Source organism: Rhinopithecus roxellana, chromosome 14 (assembly GCF_007565055.1).
Source record: "Rhinopithecus roxellana isolate Shanxi Qingling chromosome 14, ASM756505v1, whole genome shotgun sequence".
Taxonomy (NCBI): Eukaryota; Metazoa; Chordata; class Mammalia; order Primates; family Cercopithecidae; genus Rhinopithecus; species Rhinopithecus roxellana.
Window position 1 is genome coordinate 25,588,106 of NC_044562.1, and position 22,486 is coordinate 25,610,591.

Consider the following 22,486-nt stretch of genomic DNA (forward strand, 5'->3'; position numbering starts at 1 on the left):
CTCAGGATACGACAGCCTTCCACACTTTTCTGCGAGTGTATCGGAAGTATCTTTGTCAGGTCTGATAAACGTTTGTGGAAGGAATACGGGACACAATCGTGCGGCAGAATCGGGAAAGGTCCCCAGAGTTCTCCGCGCAGGGAGTTCCTAGCGGGCCACGAGCTCTAGCCTGCCCACCTGCTCCTAGCTACGGGCTGTCGGGGTAGAGGCGCGCTCGCGCGCAGGTGCGTTCTCCCCAGGTGCGGCCGCGCTGGGCGGGAGCAACTGCGGCCGAGGCGGGGGCGGGGAGGGGGTACAGAGGAGAGGCAGAAAGGAGGGAGGAGGAGAAGGAGAAGCGGGGAGGAAGGCGAAAGGAAGAAAGAAGATGAGGAGAAGGCGGGGGGAGCGGGGAGGAGTGCGCAGGGAGGAGGCAGCGGGGAGGAGCGGGCGGGGAGGGGGCAGCCGCGCTGGGAGGAGTCTGAAAACTTTCAGCGCGAGGGCATTGTGGGAAGCAGCCATGGTCTAAGCCGGGCGCCTCACCTGTCAGCCGCACCGGCTCTTGCGCTCGCCTCTCGCCCTCGCTTCTCCAGCCCTCTTTGCTCGCAAGGCGGGGACGGCGGCCGCGCAGCTACCATGGTGAGTGCCGGGGAACCGCCGGCCCGGGTAGGCGGTGGGGGCGCTTGCGCTCCGGGGAGGCACCTGGAGCGTCCGGGCCGGACGCGCGGCCGGGTGGGGGTGCGGGCCGAGTCCTGCCCGGTACCCCGAAGCGTGCGCCCCGGTGGACCCGCCGCCCGGGACGGTGCGGGCGCGCCAGGATCGCTTGCCCGGGATTCCTGAGGCAACGCGGCGCGGCGGTTCCATTCATTCATTCGATCCGCGTTGGCCGAGTACTTAGTCTGTGCCGGGCTCGGAGCTGGGCGCGGGGATGTCGCGGGGGACTAGGCGGAGCCCCTGCTCTCCAGGAAGCTTATCTTCTAGGAGGGGTATGCGGAGGGAGGGAAACATGTAATATACAAGTAAAATGAAGAGAACTTCTATAGTAAGAAGCGCCCTGAAGTTCAAATACAACCTGGTGGAGTGGCAATTTTTGATTTGGCAAAGCCTCTTCAAGGACATGACATTCTAGCTGCTGGAGGCCCTGGAGGGGCGCTACAGGTGGATTAGAGAGAGCAAAGCGGGGGGTGGGGGGAGAGAAGGCCTTGTTTGTGGCAGGAGAGGTGGGCATGTGCCAGGTGAAGCGGGTTCTTATAGGCCAAAAATAAGGAGTTTGGTTTTGGTTCCAACTGAGTAGGGGAAACCTTGGGAACGTTTTAGCAAGAGAACTGACCTTACCCGTTGTGCACTTTTTTTTTTTTTTTTTTTTTTTTTTTTTTTTTTTTTTTTTTTGAGACGGATCTCACTCTGTCACTCAGGCTGCAGTGCAGTGGTGTGAGCTGGGCTAACTGCAATGTCTGCCTCCTGGGTTCAAGCGATTCTCCTGCCTCAGCCTCCCGAGTAACTGGGATTACAGGTGTGCGCCACCACACCCGGCTAATTTTTGTATTTTTAGTAGAGACAGGGGTTTCACCATGTTGGCCAGGCTGGTCTCGAACTCCTGACCTCAGGTGATCCGCCTGCCTCGGCCTCCCAAAGTGCTGGGATTACAGGCGTGAGCCACTGCACCCGGCCTGGTGTGCACTTTTAAGAGATCCCTTTGGCTGTGGTTGGAGAATGGACTGGGGTGTGTAAGGGCAGGGGATAGGGAGTCAGGTTGGAAGCTGAGGCCGGCAGCGGCCTTGCTGGTGAGAGATCTGGTGAACTGCACTTGGGTGGAAGCGATAGCTCAGGCTCCTCTTGCTCTTGCCTGCTGTTTAGGGACAGCCTTTTGAGAGTGTGGTGGTCTGAAAGTCACTAGTCCCACTTCCCCAAGTGTGTGATCACTTCCCAAATCCACAGAAGGGGAGTGACCTGCACCCTGTGGGCCCACCGGAGGCAGGAGTGGGTGGGCCACGTGGGCTAAGAAAGTTGATTAACAAGGACAGCTGAGCACCTGGCCAGCAAGACCACAGATGCTGGTTCCCGCTAAAGGTTTGGCTGCACACACTAGCGGCGTCATTTTTGTCTGTTGAGGGTTCCTTGTAAATACAGCGTGATGCAAAAACAATGCTGTAAATAATGGAGCAGCTTTCTTGGCTTGCTCAAGTTTCCCAAGGAACAAGGTGACAGATGCCCAGTCCACCAGTGTCATTTGCCTAACGGAGGCTGGAATAAGGCCCTGCCTTTCTGAGTCATCAAAGGCTGCTTTTGTGCTGAGGAATGGGCCAAAGTCTTGTCTATGAGGAAAAGCTCCTCCTCTGGAAAATACCTATGGTGGAGTTTTATTTTTTCTTGCTGGCGTCATATGTGTGATGAGTTGATCAGAAACGTGGGAAGTTTCTCCAGCTTTTCTACCAGATTTTGCCAAATGGGAAGCATTATTATTATTATTATTTTCTTCAAGAAGGAGTCTTGGTCTATCACCCAGGCTGGAGTGCAGTGGGGTGATCTTGGCTCCCTGCAACCTCCATCTCCCAAATTCAAACAATTCTCCTGCCTCAGCCTCCTAAGTAGCTGGGATTACAGGCACCTGCCACCATGCCCGGCTAATTTTTGTATTTTTAGTAGAGACAGGGTTTTGCCATGTTGGCCAGGCTGGTCTCAAACTCCTGACCTCGTGATCCACCTGCGTCAGCCTCCCAAAGTGCTGGCATCACAGGCGTGAGCCACCACACCTGGTGGGGAAACATTAATATTATTGGGCATTTGTGATAAGCCAAGCAGGATGTCCTGGTCTTTATATTCACGATCTCATTCAATCCTTGCAACAAACAAACAAGGTTAAGTCTGTTATGCTCATTGCATTTTATCTGCTCTGAGCTATTCTAGCAGTGTGGCTTTGGATGATTCCTTGACCTCTCTGTCTCAGTTTGCCCATTTGAAAAATGGAGATAATATCTCCTAACTCGTAAGGCAGAGGTTCTGAAAGTATGGCCTGGGTACCCCCAGGAGTCCCCAAGACTTTTACTGGAGGTCTGCAAGGTCAAAACTATTTTCATAACAATACTAAGATATTCATTTTCCCATTTCATTCTCATTCTCAGAAGATTACAGTGAAGTTTTCTTGCGTCTACATAAGCTGAGATAGTACAACAGATTGAACACAGATGCAGATAGGAAAGTCCAACTGTCTTTGATAAGCCTAGATATTAAGGAGATTTGCAAAATTGTAAAACAATGCCATGCTTTTCACCATTATTTTGTTTTGGAAAATATTGTTATTGGTCATAAAAACGTTATTTATGTTTAATGTGTAATAGATTTACTCTTGTTTTTTTATTTTTATTTATTTTTGAGACAGGGTCTTTGTGTCACCCAAGCTGAGTGCAGTGGTGTGATCACAGCTCACAGCAGACTGAACTTCCTTGGCTCCAGCAACCCTCCTACCTCAGCTTCCCGAGTAACTGGGACTATAGGCACATGCCACCATGCCCAGCTAATTTTTTATTTTTGAGACAAGGCTTGTTCTGTCACACAGTGTAGAGTGCAGTGGCATGAACATGGCTCACTGCAGCCTCAACCTACTGGGCTCAAGGCATCCTCCTACCTCAGCCTTCCATGTAACTGGGACCACAGGTGTGTGCCATCACACCCGGGTAATTTTTTGATTTTTATATAAATTAGATCTTACTTTGTTGCCTGGGCTGGTCTTGAACTCCTGAACTCATGCAATCTTCCCATCTTTTCCTCCCAAAATGCTGAGATTATAGGCATGAACAACTGGGTCCAGTGGAATTTTTACTTTTTATAGAGAATGGAGCCTACCTATGTTGCCCAAGCTGTATTGTTTTAAAATATATTAATATCTATTTTTTCATTTTAATTTCAAATACAATAAATATCAGTGGATATAACCTACATACACAAAAAGGTCTTTGGGATTGGCAGGCGGATCACCTGAGGTCGGGAGTTCGAGACCAGCCTGACCAACATGGAGAAACCCTGTCTCTACTAAAAATCCAAAATTAGCTGGGTGTGGTGGCTCATGCCTGTAATCCTAGCTACTTGGGAGGCTGAGGCAGGAGAATCGCCTGAACCCGGGAGGTGGAGATTGCAGTAAGCCAAGATCACGCCATCACATTCCAGCCTGGGCAACAAGAGCAAAACTCCATTTCAAAAAAAAAAAAAAGAAAAAAGAAAAAAAAAAGAGTGTAAAGGCATCCAAAAAGTTTCATAATCACTGTCCCGAAGTTTAACAGGTACCATGAGTGAATGGGTGTGAAGGTGCTTCAAGCAGCTTTGCCGTTGTAAGTGCTCAGTAACCATCACCTCTTCTCTGTTATTACCTTCAAGTCATAAGAAAGAATCGGCGGCCCTTGCCCAGCAGCTCTGAGATCTTTGTTGAGGCTCACTGTGTAACTCCCTGTCTTTCCTGGTGCTTCATTCCTGACTTTTGCTGACTCTTATGCTAGGAAACTGGTAGGTGCTTAGTGGTAGATCTAGGCACCTAGTACTTTACACACAGAAAATGGTTCTTGATTCCATGGTGCCAGTGACCCTGGTTTCTGGCACAGAGATTTCATATCTGGTGCATGTTGGGACTGTATTTGTATCTGGATCACACTGTTTGAAGCAGTTGTGTACTTCTCCATCTCACCTTTTAGAAATCTCTACCTTGGAAAACAGTGTTAGGGCTACCACGCTTCAGGAATCCCACGGGCAGAGCCCAGGGCGCTTAAAAAGGCTTATGAGGCAGGATGTATGTTGAATGGTTGGCAACGTTAACAGATGAAGGAGGATTATGTTGTTAATGTATGTATTTATGTATTTATTTTGCCTTTAACAAGATAGCTGTGGGGGTGTATAGGGGGACAGTTGAAATGCTTTGCGGTACTTTTAATAAAAACACAATGGACTTTGATGTATGTAGTCCACGTGCTTCTGAAAAGTTGAGGTGATTCAAAACCACGTTGTGAACAAAACAGTAGAGCCATCCATTGAAAGAAACTCAAATGGTGATTGCTTTGGGAATGTGAATCACCATCTTTTTGTGCTGCAAATTCTGTTCTCATAATGTGTGTTATTTATGTAAAGTAGGATAGACTTATGCTAAAAAAATCAAGGTTTTTTTTTTGGGTGTACGATTTAAAATCTGACTTGAGAGAACTTACCAAACAGAACTGGAAAGCCATTTTTTATTCAGAATATATTTAAGTTTGAAATAGTAGGAGTACACCCTTCTCCCCCCTAAAAAAAAAAAAAATCCCTGTTCATTGTAGTCTCATGGAGGTGTGGAGGGTGAGGGTGACTTTTGCTGACTCCCAACTATGAACCTGTAGGTCCTGCCACGCCCCCTTCCCCGTCTATATCAATTTTATTGTCTGAGGCTTGAATGAATTGTAATAAGCATGTAATGATTTTGGCAGTTTAAGGTCCAGTTTGAGGGTGAAGTGATCTGTTACACTAATGAGCGCTTTCCTCCTCGGAGACTTGATCTAAGCTGCTGGCCAGTAGTTAGTGTAAGGCCGAGGGCTTTGGGATCGGGGGAGAAATGACCTTTGTGGTGTTCCATTGTCCCAAGAGGGCTGACCTCCACTGGCCCTTCCCACAGGTCTCCTAAAAACACCAGTGAGACTTGTATTTACTCCTCACCGGGATTGTTACTTCTGAGTTTCTATCACTCATTTTTTTTGTGTGTTTTTTTTGTGGTGAGTATTGTCAACTGCTGATAACTTTTGTGTGGCATTTTGCCAACAACAGCTGTAAGGAAGCAGCACGCTGTGTATTTGCTGAACTGTGTTACCGATGTCTCTGCCCTTTTGGGTCCCGTGAATTATTTCATTTTAAGACATAATGATAAAACTACTACCCTTTCCAACACACACACACACACACACACACACACACACACACACACAACTCCTTAAATAATCCCCAGAATAAGTACCCTTTTTTTTTTTTGAGACAGAGTCTCACTCTGTCGCCCAGTCTGGAGTGCAGCGGTGCCATCTCTGCTCACTGCAAGCTCCGCCTCCCGGGTTCACACCATTCTTCTGCCTCAGCCTCCTGAGTAGCTGGGACTACAGGCTCCCGCTACCGCACGCCCGGCTAATATTTTTTGTATTTTTAATAGAGACAGGTTTTCACCGTGTTAGCCAGGGTGGTCTCTATCTCCTGACATGGTGATCCGCCCGCCTCGGCCTCCCAAAGCACTGGAATTACAGGCATGAGCCACCATGCCCGGCTGACAGAATAAGTACTTCTTGATGTCTTCATGAATTGTTCTTTTGATATTGTTTTGTTACAATAGCCAGTGGTTCTCCCAGAGACCCGAAACTTCACTGTGGTTCTGTGGTTCATTTCATCCCTGGGGCCTGCCTTTGTCTCTCTCAGTCTCCCTTTCTGGTATACCTTGTTTTCCCCAATACTTTCTCTGTTTAACCTGACGTGTCCAGGAAAACTCCCTTTAAACCTATGATACGAAAGCTCCCCCAGAAACTGTGATACGAAAGAATGTGCACAAATGTCAGAGGCAAATGCCCCTAAATTCTCTCAGTGGCATATGGAACTATCCAGCCAGCACCTTGACTAAGGAAATGTATTTCTTGACCGGGCACGGTGGCTCACGCCTGTAATCTTAACACTTTGGGAGGCCAAGGTGTGTGGTTTGCTTGACTCTGGAAGTTTGAGACCAGCCCGGGCAGCATGGCGAAACCCCATCCCTTCGAAAAATACAAAAAGTATTAGCCGGGCGTGGTAGTGCACCCATGTAGTCCCAGGGAGCCGTGATTGTGCCACTGTACTCCAGCCTGGGTGACAGAGTGAGATCCTGTCTCCAAAAGAGAAAGGGCCCAGGGTTAGAGGCTCATGCCAGCACTTTGGGAGACCGAGGAGGGAGGATTGCTTGAGCCCAGGAGTTTGAGACCAGTGAGACTGTCTCTATTAAAACGAAAAAAAAAAAAAATGTATTTCTTGTATCACTGCTAGTAATAAGGCAAATTAAAAATTTTAACAGTGAAAAAGGGATACTGAAAATCATTCAAGTTAGAAATAGAATGCTATTGACCATCATGAGGAAACTGGCCTCTGCCAACACCCACTTCTAAAAACTTTCCTACAGGCATCACTGGGCTCTGAAAATCCTGCCTCTCAGTAGCTTCTGAAACTGCTTGGGGAAGAATATGATCTCTCATTAGTCTTTCAGTGTGATGGGGCATGAACCTAGTACATTCAGTTGAGAATAAGTGCACAGGAGATTCTGTATTTAATGTCCTTGTTGGATCTTCCGTAACAGGACTTTCTGGGCTGGTAAGAAATGATTGGTGTGGGTCAAAGCTCAGTGGACACTGATATGCTGCAGGAGACTTCCTTCTACACTAGGGATATCAAAGATGACGAATGAAGGCATGGTTTGCAAACTGGGGTGCCCATAACTTCTGTGTACTCATCCTTGTAGACAGGGGTTGTCAAAGGATAAACACGACTCATCCCTGGAGCATAGTTCAGAATGAGAATTTTTTTTTTTTTTTTTGAGAAGGAGTCCCACTCTGTCACCCAGGCTGGAGCGCAGTGGCATAATCTCGGCTCACTGCAACCTCCGCCTCCCGGGTTCAAGCGATTCTCCTGCCTCAGTCTCCTGAGTAGCTGGGACTACAGGTGCATGCCAACATGCCCGGCTAATTTTTGTATTTTTGGTAGAGACAGGGCTTCACCATGTTGGCCAGGCTGGTCTTGAACTCCTGACCTCAAGTGATCTGCCTGCCTCGGCCTCCCAAAGTGCTGGGATTATAGGTGTGATCCACAGTGCCTAGCCGAGAAAATATTTTTCTATTAATATATTAATATATTTGGCTCCCAGATGCAAAATTCACACACACAAACCCTAAGACATATATTGTTTATGGCTTACTGCTTAGGCTACCCTCCTCGTCTCATGAGGCCACCTGCCTTTCCTGCTGTTACAGTTATTTGGATAGAAAATTTGGAGAGACAATTTACTAAAGCAGGGGACAGTGAACTTTCTCTGTAAAAGGCCAGACGGTAAATATTTTAGATTTTGTGGACCCTACAGTCTTTCAGTATTCCTCAACTCTTCTGTTGTAAAGTGTAAGTGCCACAGACAAGACACAAATGGATGGAGCTGTGTTGTTTTTTTTTTTTTGAGACGGAGTCTCACTCTGTCACCCAGGCTGGAGTACAGTGGTGTGATCTCAGCTCACTGCAACCTCTGCCTCCTGGGTTCAAGTGATACTCCTGCCTCAGTCTCCCAAGTAGCTGGGATTACAGGTGCCCACCACCTCACCCGGCTAATTTTTAAATTTTTTTTTGAGACAGTTTTGCTCTTGTTGCCCAGGCTGGAGTGCAATGGCATGATCTCGGCTCATCACAACCTCCGCCTCCTGGGTTTAAGTGATTCTCCTGCCTCAGCTTCCCAAGTAGCTGGGATTACAGGAATGCACCACTACGCTGGGCTAATTTTGTATTTTTAGTAGAGACGAGGTTTCTCCATGTTGGTCAGGCTGGTCTCGAACTCCCGACCTTAGGTGATCCTCCCACCTTGGCCTCCCAAGCTAATTTTTGTAGTTTTAGTAGAGACAGGGTTTTGCCATGTTGGCCAGGCTGGTCTTGAACTCCTGACCTCAGGTGATCCTCCCGCCTTGGCCTCCCAAAGTGTTAGGATTACAGACATGAGCCACTGTGCTTGGCTGGAGCTGTGTTTTAATAAAACTTTATTTACAACAACATGTGGAAGGCCAGATTTGGTCTGTAAGTCATGGCTTATTGACCCGTTTTCTAAGGCAGCTTCCACTAATTCATTCATGGGTATATTGGACAAATAATTTGGATGCCTGCCCCATGACAGGCAGGACTGGCTCAGTAATTTGCAGTGCCCAGTGCAAAATGAAAATGCAGGGTCTGGCTGGACGTGGTGGCTCATGCCTGTAATCCCAGCACTTTGGGAGGCCAAGGCAGGTGGATCACCAGGTCAGGAGTTCAAGACCAGCTTTGCCAAGATGGTGAAGCCCCGTCTGTACTAAAAATAAAAAAATGTAGCTGGGTATAGTGGCAAACACCTGTAATCTCAGTTACTTCGGAGACTGAGGCAGGAGAAGAGTTTGAACCTAGGAGGTAGAGGTTGCAGTGAGATGATCGTGCCACTGCACTCCAGCCTGGGCAACAAAGTGAGACTCTGTCTCAAAACAAAACGAAATTATGGACTGCAGATACTGGGGAGGTGGGGGAAGGTAAGGGTTACAGTAATATCACTATTTTTTTTTAAACATGATTCAGAAGTCTGTATAGAACTTTTTTCTTTTGTTGTGTAAACAAGTACTTACCTTCAGTTTCATTACTAAGAAGTCATGTCTTCAATTCTAAGCCCACTAATAAGAGAGTCCTGCCTTTCAAAGTCCATTCTGTCTCATGATAATCTAGTCTACATCAACCATTTTTGCAAAAACTATGGGGAGAGGGCAAGACTTCAATATACAATAAGGCAGGTTTGTCTCAGACGGATGCTTGAAGTTTGTTAGTGGTCAGCTTTGAAAGGGTATGATGGATATACCATTGCTTGCCTCTTACAAAATTTTGCTTGTAACTGAAGTCATCTTTGTCAAGGTATAAAAGGCCCTGGGGATGGATTTTTAATGAGTGTTGAGTAGGAAGAAAATGAAAGTTCTTAATAACCATTAAGTGGTCATTACCATGCAGGGTGTTGAGTTTAGCATAGTAAGCATAGCCTCTTGAACAATGTTCAAAAAGAGCATCTCAAAATTAGCTGGGCATGGTGGTGCTTGCCTGTATTCCCAGCTACTTGGGAGGCTGAGGTGGGAAGATTGCTCGAATCCAGAAGGCAGAGGTTGCAGTGAGCCGAGATTGTGCCCCTGCACTCCAGCCTGGGCAACAGAGTGAGACCCTGTCTTAAAACAAAAACAAAAACAAAAACAAAATCTCTTTGAAATATGAATAGAGTCCTAAGTTATTAATTTTGTTTTGTTTTGTTTTGAGACGGAGTCTGTCTCTGTCACCCAAGCTGAAGTGCAGTGGTGCAGTCTCTGCTCACTGCAACCCCTGCCTCCCAGGTTCAAGCGATTCTCATGCCTCCGCTTCTCAGTTAGCTGGAATTACAGGCGCACACCACTATCCTCGGCTAATTTTTGTCTTTTTAGTAGAGATGGGGTTTCACCATGTTGGCCAGGCTGGTCTCGAACTCCTGACCTCAAGTGATCCACCCCCGCTTGGCCTCTCAAAGTGTTGGGATTACAGGTGTAAGCCACCATGCCTGGCCCCACGTTATTAATGTTTTATTCAATTTCAGAGTTGTACTGAAAATTTCCTGGAATTTCTGACCCCTATTTCCAGTGTCTTTTTTCTCCTTAGATGACTTGAAACACAACACAGGACTAGTCTGCTTCTCAAAGGACTCCAGGAGAAATTCAATCAGCATATTTACTATAGGAAAAAATTAAACAACTGACAGGTGTTGGGGATATATTCAAAGTTGATTACTCTGTCAGGGAAAAATGATGAATGGAAAAATAATACTGTTTCAGAGTATTTCCCACCTGTTCATCTGTGTGTTCTTTTTTTTATGAGACAGAGTCTCGCTCTGACATCCAGGCTGGAGTGCAGTGGCACAATCTCAGCTCACTGCAACCTCTGGTCCTGGGTTCAAGTTATTCTCCCACCTCAACCTCCCTAGTAGCTGGGATTACAGGTGCCCGCCACCACGCCTGGCTAATTTTTGTATTTTGAGTAGAGATGGGGTTTCACCATGTTTGCCAGGCTGGTCTCAAACTCCTGACCTCAGGTGATCCGCCTGCCTCGGCCTCCCAAAGTGCTGGGATGACAGGCCTGAGCCACCGTGGCCAGCAATCTTTGTGTTCTTAACTGCAGTGGTTATTACTAATAGGAAAAAACCCCACAAGTATAAGATCTCTTTCTTGATTACAAGATACTTGTTGTGTTGTTGGGCAAAATTTTTTACATGCATAGCAAATCTAGAGTGGAAAATTAAGCTCTGAAGTATGTCATTAAATTATATAATTACTGCAGGAATTCAGTGAGGAGGAGATGGGAGACAGGCCTTGGGCTGAGCCTGGAAGGGCGGGATGACCCCACCTTCAGTTCTTCAGAAAACAGTGTGTGTATGAGTGTCTGGATATATGTGTGAGAGGGAAGGGGTCAGTGAGCAGAATAAAGAAAGGGAATAATTATTGAGGAAATAGAAATGCTGGAGGAGAACTGGGTGAAGGTCGCCCGTGAGGAACTGTTTTCTTATTGACACTCCCATCTCCACCCTTTCTCCCCAGCTCTTCCCCTCCAGTTAACACCACTAAGGAATTATTTATCCAGTATTATTGGAGTGACATTTCCCACGTGTAAATTTTTCACATAACTAAAAGACAAACCTAAAAAAAAGTTAGAGTTAAAAAAATATTAATACCTTCCTTTTAGGCCAATTGTGGTGTCTTACGCCTGCATCGCAGCACTTTGGGAGGCCGAGATGGGTGGATGATTTGAGGTCAAGACCAACCTGGCCAAATGGTGAAACCCTGTCTCTACTGAAAATATAGAAATTAGCCGCGCATGTGGCAAGCGCCTGTAATCCCAGCCACTCGGGAGGCTGAGGCAGGAGAATCACTTGGACCTGGGAGGAGAAGGTTGCAGTGAGCCGAGATCACGCCACTGCACTTCAGCCTGGGTGACAGAGCAAGATTCTAAAAACAACAACAACAACAACAACAAAAACCCACCTGCCATTTGAATTTGGGGAAATGAATCAAAAGTAGCTTGTGGCTTATCCAAAGTCAGGAGGTGCCTCAGCCACTCAACTGCACGGCTTAGGGGATGACCTTACCTTACCTTCCGCACAAGGTGTGATGCTGTTGAAACTGCAGGTTTGTTTAGGAGTCTCTGTGTATGTCTTTTGTCTCTGAGTGGATTATCTCATTTATCTTTTTTGGATATTTTTGTGTATCTTTAAAAAACCATCTATAGCTGGGCCCGGTGGCTCACATCTGTAATCCCTGCACTTTGGAAGTTTGAGGCAGGCTGATTGCATAAGCCCAAAAGTTTGAGACCAGCCTGGGCAATATGGCAAAACCCCATCTTTACTGAAAAAATGCAGAAGTTAGCTGGGTGTCTGGGTGTGGTGGTGCATGCCTCTAGTCCCAACTACTCAGGAGGCTGAGGTGGGAAGATCAATTGAGCCCTGGAAATTGAGGCTGCAGTGAGCCATGATCACACCACTGCACTCTAGTGCGAGATCCTGTTTCAACAAACAAACAAACAAAAACAACGACAAACCATCTACTATCTCCCTCTACGCCCCTATATGTCTGCTCCCAGGCTCTCTTCCTCTGCCACTTTAATGTGTGCTTTGAGAAGGGAAGCTTATTTTGTAAATCTGTTTTTAAAAATTGACAAATAAAAATTGAACACATTTACACTGTACAACAGGCTGTTTTGATATGCATACACATTGCAAAATGGTTAAATCAAGCTAATTAGCATAGGTATGACCTCACCTATTTATAATTGTGTGTGTGATGAGAACACAGAAAATATACTCAGTAATTTTCAAGTATACAGTACATTGTTATTAGCTATAGTCACCATGTTGTATTATAAACCTCTTGAATTTACTCCTATTGTCTAACTGAAAGTTTGTATCCTTTAACCAATATCTCCCCAATTTCCTCCCTGTCCCCCCAGCCCCTGGTAACTACCATTCTACTCTCTGTTTCTATGACTTCATCTTTCTTTGATTTCACATTTAAGTGTGATCGTATGGTACTTTTTCTGTGCTTGGCTTATCTCACTTAACATAATGTTCTCCAGGTTCATCCACGTCCTCACAAATGACAGGGTTTTCTTCTTTCTAAAGGCCAAATACTATTCCTTTGTGAATATATACCACAATTTCTTTATCCGTCCATTGATGGACATTTAGGTTGATTCTACATCTTGGGCCATTGTGAAGAGTGAGGCAATGAACCTGGGATTGCAGATTATCTCTTCCAAATACTGATTTCGTATCCCTTGGGTGTATGTATACTCAGTAGTGCGATTGCTAGATCATATGTGAGTTCTATTTTTAATTTTTTGGGGGGCCTTGATACTGTTTTCTGTAATAGCTGTGCTAATTTACATTCCCACCAACAGTGTACCAAGATCTCTTTTCTCCAACCTACCTTGCTAACACTTGTTATCTTTCATCTTTTTGGTAGTAGCCTTTCTAACAGGTGTGAGGTGGCATTTCACTGTGGCTCTTAATTTGCATTTCCAGATGATTAGTGATGCTGAGCATTTTTTTTCCCATATACTGGTTGGCCATCTGTATATCTTTTTTTTAAGAAATGTCTATGTAGGTTCTTTGCCCATTTTTTTTTTCAGTTGGGTTTTTTTTTTTTTTTTTTTTCTTTTCCTATGGAGTTGTTTGAGTTCCTTATGTATTTTGGACATTAACCCCTTACTGGATTTATGGATTGCAAATATTTTCTCCCATTCCATAGGTTGTGTCTTCACTCTGTTGGTTGTTTTCTCTGCTGTGCAGAAGCTTTTTAGTTTGATGTAATAGAGGAGTTTATTTTATTTTATTTTACTTTTATATTTATGTATGTATGTGTGTATGTATATATGTATGTATTCATTTATTTTTGAGACTGAGTTTCGCTCTTACTGCCCAGGCTAGACTGCAATGGCATGATCTCGGCTCACTGCAACCTCTGCCTCCCAGGTTCAAGCGATTCTCCTGCCTCAGCCTCCTGAGTAGCTGGGATTGCAGGCATGCACCACCATGCCTGGCTAGTTTTGTATTTTTAGTAAAGACGTGTTTCTCCATGTTGGTCAGGTTGGCCTCTAACTCCTGACCTCAGGTGATCCACCTGCCTCGGCCTCCCAAAGTGCTGGGATTATAGACATTAGCCACCGTGCCCGGCCTATTTTTATTTTTTTAAAGACAGGATCTTGTTATGTCACTCAGACTGAAGTGCAGTGGAGTGATCATGGCTCACTACACCCTGGGCTCAGCAATCCTCTTGCCTCAGTCTCCCGAGTAGCTGGGACTACAGGTCGTGATACCATGCCAAGCTCATTTTTTCTATTTTTTGTAGAGACAAGGTCTCACTATATTGCCCAGGCTGGTCTCGAATGCCTAGGCTCAAGCAGTCCTCCAATCTCAGCCTCCTAAAGTGCTGGGATTACAGGCATGAGCCACTGTGCCTGGCCAGGAGTTGATTTTGATAGCAGCTTAAGACAAACACCATGAGAAAGGCAGAGGACCATATTGCTTGGAAGGATTACTGGACTGGACGATGAGGGGCTTTGTTTCTCGACTCGGCTGTGCCGATAACTGTGACCTCCCCGCGATGTCTACCTTCTCTGGGGCCTGTCCTCGGTTGTCAAATGAGAACTTGGGCCTGAGATACAATCTTAAAAACCCTTTCTGGCTCTCAGTCTGTTATCAGCTACAAGAAAATATGAATATGCCTCTATGAACATAATGTACGTTATTTTCCGAGTATGTCAGAATCCAAAGCAAGGCTAGCCTGATGCTCAGTTGTTAAGCATATGTCCATGTGTTGCTGTTGCCCAGGAGCCAGGCTCATCCAAGTGTGGCTGGAGGATAGGGGTTTTTATGTCCACAACCGGCTGGAGGGGCCAACAGCCACGCACACAGGAGGCACGTGGCTGCATTGCTCACGAATCTTGCATTGCTCGTGGATCTCTGTGTGTCTAGCTGCTATAGTAAGCACAGTTTTGGCTTCAATCAGATCAAGTGGAGAAGCAGCACAGCACTACTATTTTGCTTTAGGCATATATTTATTGAATACCTACCAGAATTGGGACATTATTAAGACATAAAAAGTTAACAAAACTGGCTGGCTGCAGTGGCTCACGCCTGTAATCCCAGCGCTTTGGGGGGCCGAGGCAGGTGGATCATGAAGTCAGGAGTTCAAGACCAGCCTGGTCAACATAGTGAAACCCCGTCTCTACTAAAAATACAAAAAATTAGCTGGGTGTGGTGGCAGGTGCCTGTAATCCCAGCTATTTGGGAGGCTAAGGCAAGAAAATCGCTTGAATCCGGGAGCTGGAGGTTGCAGTGAGCTGAGATGGTGCCACTGCACACTCCAGCCTGGGCAGCAGTGAGAGATTCTGCCATAGATAGATAGATAGATAGATAGATAGATAGATAGATAGACAATGTTAACAAAACTGATTATGCTTCTGCTCCAGGGAGGGAAGGCATGCATACCTAGAGCAGCTTGGATGTTGTTCTAAATAGAGGGTTTCTCTCAACAGCATGGAAGGTGAAGGTATGGTTGGGAGGCTCATGGTGCGTGGGGAACTATGTGCTTTGAGAGGACCCTGAAAGTATGTTAGAGACTTGGATTAGTGAGAAGCGTATTTCAGGCATGATGGGGAAGGAGGAGCTGGGGCAGTGAGAGTGGTTCCAGCAAGGTGTGTTTCAAGTTTGCAAAGCAGATTGGTTTGGCTGCGCATGGGAACGAGTTTGGGAAACACACACATATCCCCAAAACGTCAGTCATCTAGTCCCGGAGAAAAAATGGAGTCATTTGGTGGAGGATGTTGCTTTGCAAAGGAAATTTTCTCCTTGTCATTTGTCTGGAGGGCAGTCAAGGAAGGTCTGGCTTTTTTTTTTTTTTTTTTTTTTTTTTTTTTTTCCCCTAGTTTGGAATCACTGAATCATCATTTCCTGGGTATATAGAATACAAGTAAAGTAATCGGTGTTGCTTGGGACAAACACTTAAACTGAAATTCTTGCCTTTCTGTGACTTTTTTGGATGATAGGGATAGTATGTACCCATATAGATGTTACTGATTTAAAGTATTAAAGTGAAGTTTAAAGTTTTATGTTCATTTTCTGATATATAAGATGAGTTAAACAAGCACACCCCGTACCTCAGAAAAACTTGAACTCATCTTTGCCTTGGACATTTTGAAAAAAATATATTCAGGCAATAAATATTTATTGAACAGCTATATGTCAGTCGATGCATATTAAGTTCCAAACCATTAAGTATATTTAAGAATAAAACATTTTAAAATGTAATGGACCTAAATGTGAAAACTTCAACTCTGGTCCCTTGTGTGAATCACTGGGAAAAAGACCTTTTTCTTACATCGGTTGCAAGATAAATGTCTTTCAGTCTGAGAAAAAAACCTTTTAAAAGTGAGCTTCCTTGAAATAATAGACTTGTCTGATTTATTAGCAAAATTGACATCAAAGTGCCTTTAAATCATGATAGAAACGAATTCTGGAGCAATTAGTTTACAAACATTATGCCAATAAAATTTGCATTGTTGCAATCTCTTTTACACATAAATCAGTTTCAGGGTCAAAACACTGATATTTTAAAGGCCACACTAAATCTTTCTAGCAAGTGTTACATTACGATTTTTTTTAACATAACTATCTTTTAAATCCCATTTTTCCTGAACTCATTTTTTATAACCAGTGAATATAATAGTATTTTATCAGCAAAAGTTGAAAAAGCAGAAAATTTAAGGTAACTAACTTAGCAATAATCACTGTGTTTATAGCAAATGTTTGTAACATGAGTGCTTCTATAATATACTACTAATTTAGAATTATATTCTCTACTAGAGTCTTGACTATAGAAACTAAGAATTTAGGACTTTGAGCAAAAATGGCCAAAAATGATGCAAAATTCTTTTTTTGGTTAACTGTGAAATTAGATAATCACAAAGATAGTAGGACTTTAATTTTTTTTTTTTTACACAAAGCATCTTGAAGCAGTATTTTTGTAACACCCTTGAAAGATATATAATTAAATGTCAGTTTTATTGCCAACTGCCGGTTATTTATGGATGCCAATGACTTTATAGTTTATTTCTGTAGCTACACATTGCTAAAATTGGGTTAGATTTCTGCATTTTAAAAGAATGAATTAAAATATTTGGCAAGTGGAAGAAGTGAGCAAACAGTGTGCTTTTTCTCTGATGAGTGATGTAAAGAAAAATTATTTCCAGCAAAAGGAACCTGAAAATATCTGTTGCATTCTCCCTCCAAAAAGCTTTATGCAATTCAGCTACTTGGCAGGTAGATTAAAAATAAACAAAAAGCCAGTGTTTAAAATTGAAGATGTTAAAGCTCTCTGCACGTAGCTGATCGCTATGACACCAAAACAGTCCAGGGATGGGTGTAGTTCTGGCACTCACTGTACTACTTACTACTTTCATGTAGGGAGATGGAAGTCACCAAGTAGAGAACAAATGCCATATTCATTTCACTACTCACCCTCAGTCACATCACATGATAAGTGTAGAAAAAGGCCCTGAAAAAATACGTAGTGGGATTTGAGCATGAAGCCTGGTTCACTATCAGGTAATTAGCCCTGCAGTTACTTTAATGGCAATTAAAATAGTATTAAATTATTTCCCCATGCCTGAAGCTTAAATCTATAATCATTAAGTGATGTCATCTTTAAAGCAGCCAGTGGTCCTCAAGGATTTCTGGTATAAGAACAACTTTGAAAATTTGGCCTGGTGCAGTGGCTTATGCCTGTAATCCCAGCACTTTGGGAGGCCAAGGTGGGCAGATCACTTGAGGTCAGGAGTTTGAGACCAGACTGGCCAACATGGTGAGACCCCATCTCTACTAAAAACACAAAAATTATCTGGGTGTGGTGGCGCATGCCTGTAATCCCAGCTAGTCAGGAGGCTGAGGCAGGAGAATAGCTTGAACCCAGGAGGTGGGGGTTGCAGTGAGTTGAGATTACACCACTGCACTCCTGCCTGGGTGACAGAGCAAGATACCATCTCAAAAAAAAAAAAAAAAAAAAAAAAAAGGAAAGAAAAAGAAAAAGAAAATTTGCTAACGTTTCTGGGTCTTTTCCCAAGAGCATTGCTTATAATTCCAAAATTTTTCATATACTTCCAGGATGCCTACAGACACTCCTTTTCCTTCCAGATTATCTTGGAACCTAGGACTTTTTTTTTTTTGGAGATGGAGTCTCACTCTCGCTCTGTTGCCCAGGCTGGAGTGCAGTGGCTCAATCTCGGCTCACTGCAACCTCTGCCTCCTGGACTAAAGTGATTCTCCTGCCTCAGCCTCCCAAGCAGCTGGGACTACAGGCGCACACCATGATGCCCAGCTTATTTTTGTATTTTTAGTAGAGACTGGATTTTGCTATGTTGCCCAGGCTGGTCTCAAACTCGTAAGCTCAAGGGATCCACCTACTTTGGCTTCCAATAGTGCTGGGATTACAGGAGTGAATGAATTGCGCCTAGCTGGACATTTTTTATAGAGGTATAGAATCCAAGCTGCATTTGATACCTACCCTGCCACTTATATTTTGACAACTCTGGGAAAGTCTTTCAACTGTCAACAACTTAATCTTTTTTGTCTTCAATATGACGCATTGCCTAGATTTGAGGCTTAAACAATATAATGTACATAAAAGTGCCCAACATCATGCCTGCCATGCAGTAGGTCATTTTTATTGATAAATGTAATTGTCATGTAGAATACCATGTTCTTGTTATTTGGTCAGCATATTTGTCTCTTTTTGGAAAAAAGTCTCCTGGGAAGTTAGATGATGATCAGAAAATTTTTTGGGAGAGCTTAGAATCAGAGTAGTAAAGAATTAGTGGGCCAAATAGTCTCTGATGTTCTTCAACTCATAGCTGCTGTATCTATCTGCATTCCAGTTCAATAAATCAGCAGCGGATACTCAGAGAAGCCGGACAGGACGTCTTTCCCCAGAGATGTGGTCCCAAACGCTTCCAAATTGTTTTCTTTCTTTCTTTTTTTTTTTTTTAAGACGGAGTCTCGCTCTGTCACCTAGGCTGGAGTGCAATGGAGTGATCTTGGCTCACTGCAACCTCCACCTCCTGGGTTCAAGCAATTCTCCTGCCTCAGCCTCCCTAGTAGTTGGTATTACAGGCATGCACCACCATGCCTGGCTAATTTTGTATTTTTAGTAGAGACGGGGTTTCTTCATGTTGGTCAGGCTTGTCCCGAACTCCCGACCTCAGGTGATCTGCCTGCCTTGGCCTCCCAAAGTGCTGGGATTACAGGTGTGAACCACCACGCCTGACCCTCAAATTGTTTTCTTTTTCCAGGACTCTAAGCAGACCATTACTGTTAACACATCTTTCTTCAGGCAGACCCTGGAGCCAGGTTGACTTTTGGTTGTCATCCAGCCATGTCTTACTAACATTATGCTGTGGTCATGTTGACTGGACCACCTCTCATACAGAGGGCTAATTTTATTGCCTACAGGCTATTTTATTTTATTGAGACGGAGTTGTCTCGTTCTGTTGTCAAGGCTGGAGTGCAGTGGCACAAGCTCGGCTCACTGCAGCCTCCGTCTCCTAGGTTCAAGCGATTCTCCTGCCTCAGCCTCCCACATAGCTGGGATTACAGACATGTGCCACCACGCTCAGCTAATATTTGTATTTTTAGTAAAGACAGGGTTTCAACATGGTGGCTAGGCTGGTGTTGAACTCCTGACTTCAAGAGATCCACCTGCCTTGGCCTCCCAAAGTGCTGGGATTACAGGCATGAGCCACTGCACCTAGACTGGGCTATTTTATTTTAATTGCCAAGTTATGGTCTGTCATCTTTTATGCGCAGTCTGTAATATGTTGACTCTGGTGTTATGGATCTATTTAACATAGACTCAAAAGCCTCATATTGGTAAACAGCAGTCCCATTGACACTGCACATATGTGAAAACGGCATTGATTGCAGGGAGGATTGAGTCGTGGATGCCAGGAAGACCTCAGGCTTTGGTGTCAGACTGATCTTCTTAGAATCTCTCTCTCTGCCACTTACTAGCCTTTGAGCTCAGTCGTTGACATAGGTATTATGGGACCCTATCCATAGTCTCCTGTGAATACTTTCTTTTCCTTGCTGTTGGTTCTCGTGATTGTTATGGTTTGTGGCTACTCATATTTCATGCTTCTCTTAGCAAAGCTATGTGTTCATGGCTTGGAAACCTGGCTTTGCTTAAAAAGACCATTTGATCTCTTCATTTGTTTTTGACAAGTGACCAGTTGAAGTCGTTTTTTCAGAAGCATGGAGAAGGCAGGAAGGAATAACTGCCCACTATCTGTCATAGAGGTTTATCATCAAATAAATTACATTGCATTCCTCATTTAACCAATTAACCCAACTGGTGATAAAGTAGTACAGTAAGTCTTCACTTAACACTGTTGATGGGTTCTTTAAGCAAAATGATACGCTGTATGCCATAGGAACTTGAAAAAAGGAACTTGATTCTCTTTTTTTAAGAGGCCTTCCCTTATTGCCCAGGCTGGAGCGTAGTGGCATGATCACGGCTCACTGCAGCCTCAGCCTCCCAGGCTCAAGTGATCCTCCCACTTCGGCCTCCTGAGTAGCTGGGACCACAGGCATATGCCACCATACCCAGCTAATTTTTGTGTTTTTTGTACAGATGCGGTTTCACTGTATTGCCCAGGCTGGTCTCGAACTCCTGGGCTCCAGCCGACTTCCTGCCTTGGTCTCCCATAATGCTAGTATCAGAGGCCTGTGCCACTGCCTGTCCCTGACTCTTGTTTCTGTCAATTAGCCTGTGGTAAAACTAGTTTTGTTACATAGTATGTTGTTTTGCTTAAAGTTTCAGTTTTCAAGAGCCTATTGCTGAAGTTAAGTGAGGACTTAAAAACTGTATTATATTCTGTGGAATCCAGAGTACTGTATGCATAAGAACAGTTTATATGTTCGGATTATTTGCTGCAGAATTAAAACACTTTTATATTTATTAGGAAACTAGGACCGATTACCTTAGTTTTTCAGGGTTCACAAGTTTGGTTGGCTTTACACATCTATGCATGCATTCATTTTAGGTTGGTTAGTACCACAGTCCTCAGGAATTTGAAGGTGGCTCGTAAACCTGGGAGGGAAAGTGATTTTTGTTTTGAGAGTTGGGTCAGACCCTAAAGAATCATTACTTAGGGCTGACTGGAATTAATTAACCTGATCTTTCTGCTTTCCTTGGATTGCATCCAAAATCAACCCTGGTTGGTTTCTGCCAGCATTAGCTCCTTCATACTCTGCATCTCAAAGATGTGTTATAGACTGCAGCCCATGACTAAAATTTACCAAGCAAGGAGAACTGATGACTATGTTCTTAGTTTGATACCAAAAAGTACTCAAAGATTTTCCAACATGGTTTATGGCACATTGACATTTATTTTCAGAATCAGTGATATTGTTTTGCTAACTCTGTCACCCCATTGGTAAAATGAATTGAAAGTCTAAGTGAAATACTAAATCACATTTATTTAAAATAAAGATTGGGGCCAGGTGCGCTGGCTCATGCCTATAATCCCAACACTTTGAGAGGCCAAGCCAGGAAAATCGCTTGAGCCCAGGAGTTCAAGACCAGCCTGGCAACATAGTGGTACACCCCTCTCTACAGATAAAAGAATTAGCCCGGAGTGGTAGTGTGTACCTGTGGTCACAACTACTTGGGAGGCTAAGGCAGGAGGATCTCCTGAGCCCAGGAGGTTGAGGCTGCAGTGAGCTGTGATCGTGCCACTGTACAGCAGCCTGGGTGACAGAGTAAGACCCTGTTTCAAATTAAAAAAAAAAAAAAAAGTAAATAAAAATTGAATCTTAGTTCTTATTGTCAGCCTGAAATCTCCTGTGTAGTTTTAGAACACCTGTCATATTTTTTAGTTTAATGTACAAACCTCATTTTGATTGAAGTGTAACTAAGAGTTCTATATTTGAAATGAGAATGTTTTGCAAATAGTGGAGGTTCATGTGACCAGTGAGAATTTCGTTTGTGAAGTTTGTTAGGGTCTTTGGAAAACTAACCCCATGTTCAAGTCCCTGATTACTTTGTCCTGGAGGGCCAGGAATGGTCTAAATGTTACCTTTCAAGTACATTTGATTTCAGAATTAGGTGATGCCTGAGGAGCAGAAAGGCCAACCCCTTGCCATTTTTGCCGCTTTTATTAAACTTCTTATAGTGGACATGGTCTCTGCTGAGGCTGCCGGCTGTGAACTAGATGGGGCAGAACAGAACGTGAAAGGCAGAGAACAGCCACGTCCCATTGTTAACACAGAAAACAAAGAACAGAGTGCGAGATATCCAGTGATGCCAGCGGTATCCACTGAGGCTCTTCCCACTGTTTTTTTCTCTTACTTGCTTCGTGAAGTCTTTTTCCCAGAGTCACAGAAGGTCAGGGTCTTTCAGGGTTGGAAAGCTCCTGCCACTTCCATTTTCTGAAGCCACTGGTATGTGAAAAAATGAGGGTAGTGTGGAAACAAGGTCATAAATATTGGAGCACATCAGATGCTAGTTGGCGGCACATTTTAAGGGCTTATGCTTAACAAGGTAATGAATGTGTCATTTATAAAATACATTTCCTTCTGCCTTCTGCAGAATGTTTTAAGGATTTATAAAGATGCATGGGCCCACTCTCTGTGCATGCCAGGAGCTTGGGCTGGGAGTAGGACATGTGCTTA

At 44.2% G+C, this 22,486-nt stretch overlaps 1 protein-coding gene across 1 annotated transcript in view; it reads left to right on the forward strand.

Annotated features, from left to right (window-relative positions):
* The first annotated feature begins 469 nt into the window (after nt 1-469).
* Nucleotides 470-22,486, forward strand: part of AP1S3 (adaptor related protein complex 1 subunit sigma 3) — a 76,820-nt gene continuing 54,803 nt past the window's right edge. Inside the window, exon 1 of the mRNA XM_010356041.2 lies at nt 470-615. Coding sequence (XP_010354343.1) covers nt 613-615 — 3 coding nt within the window. The 5' untranslated portion in view covers nt 470-612. The remainder of the gene's footprint in view (nt 616-22,486) is intronic.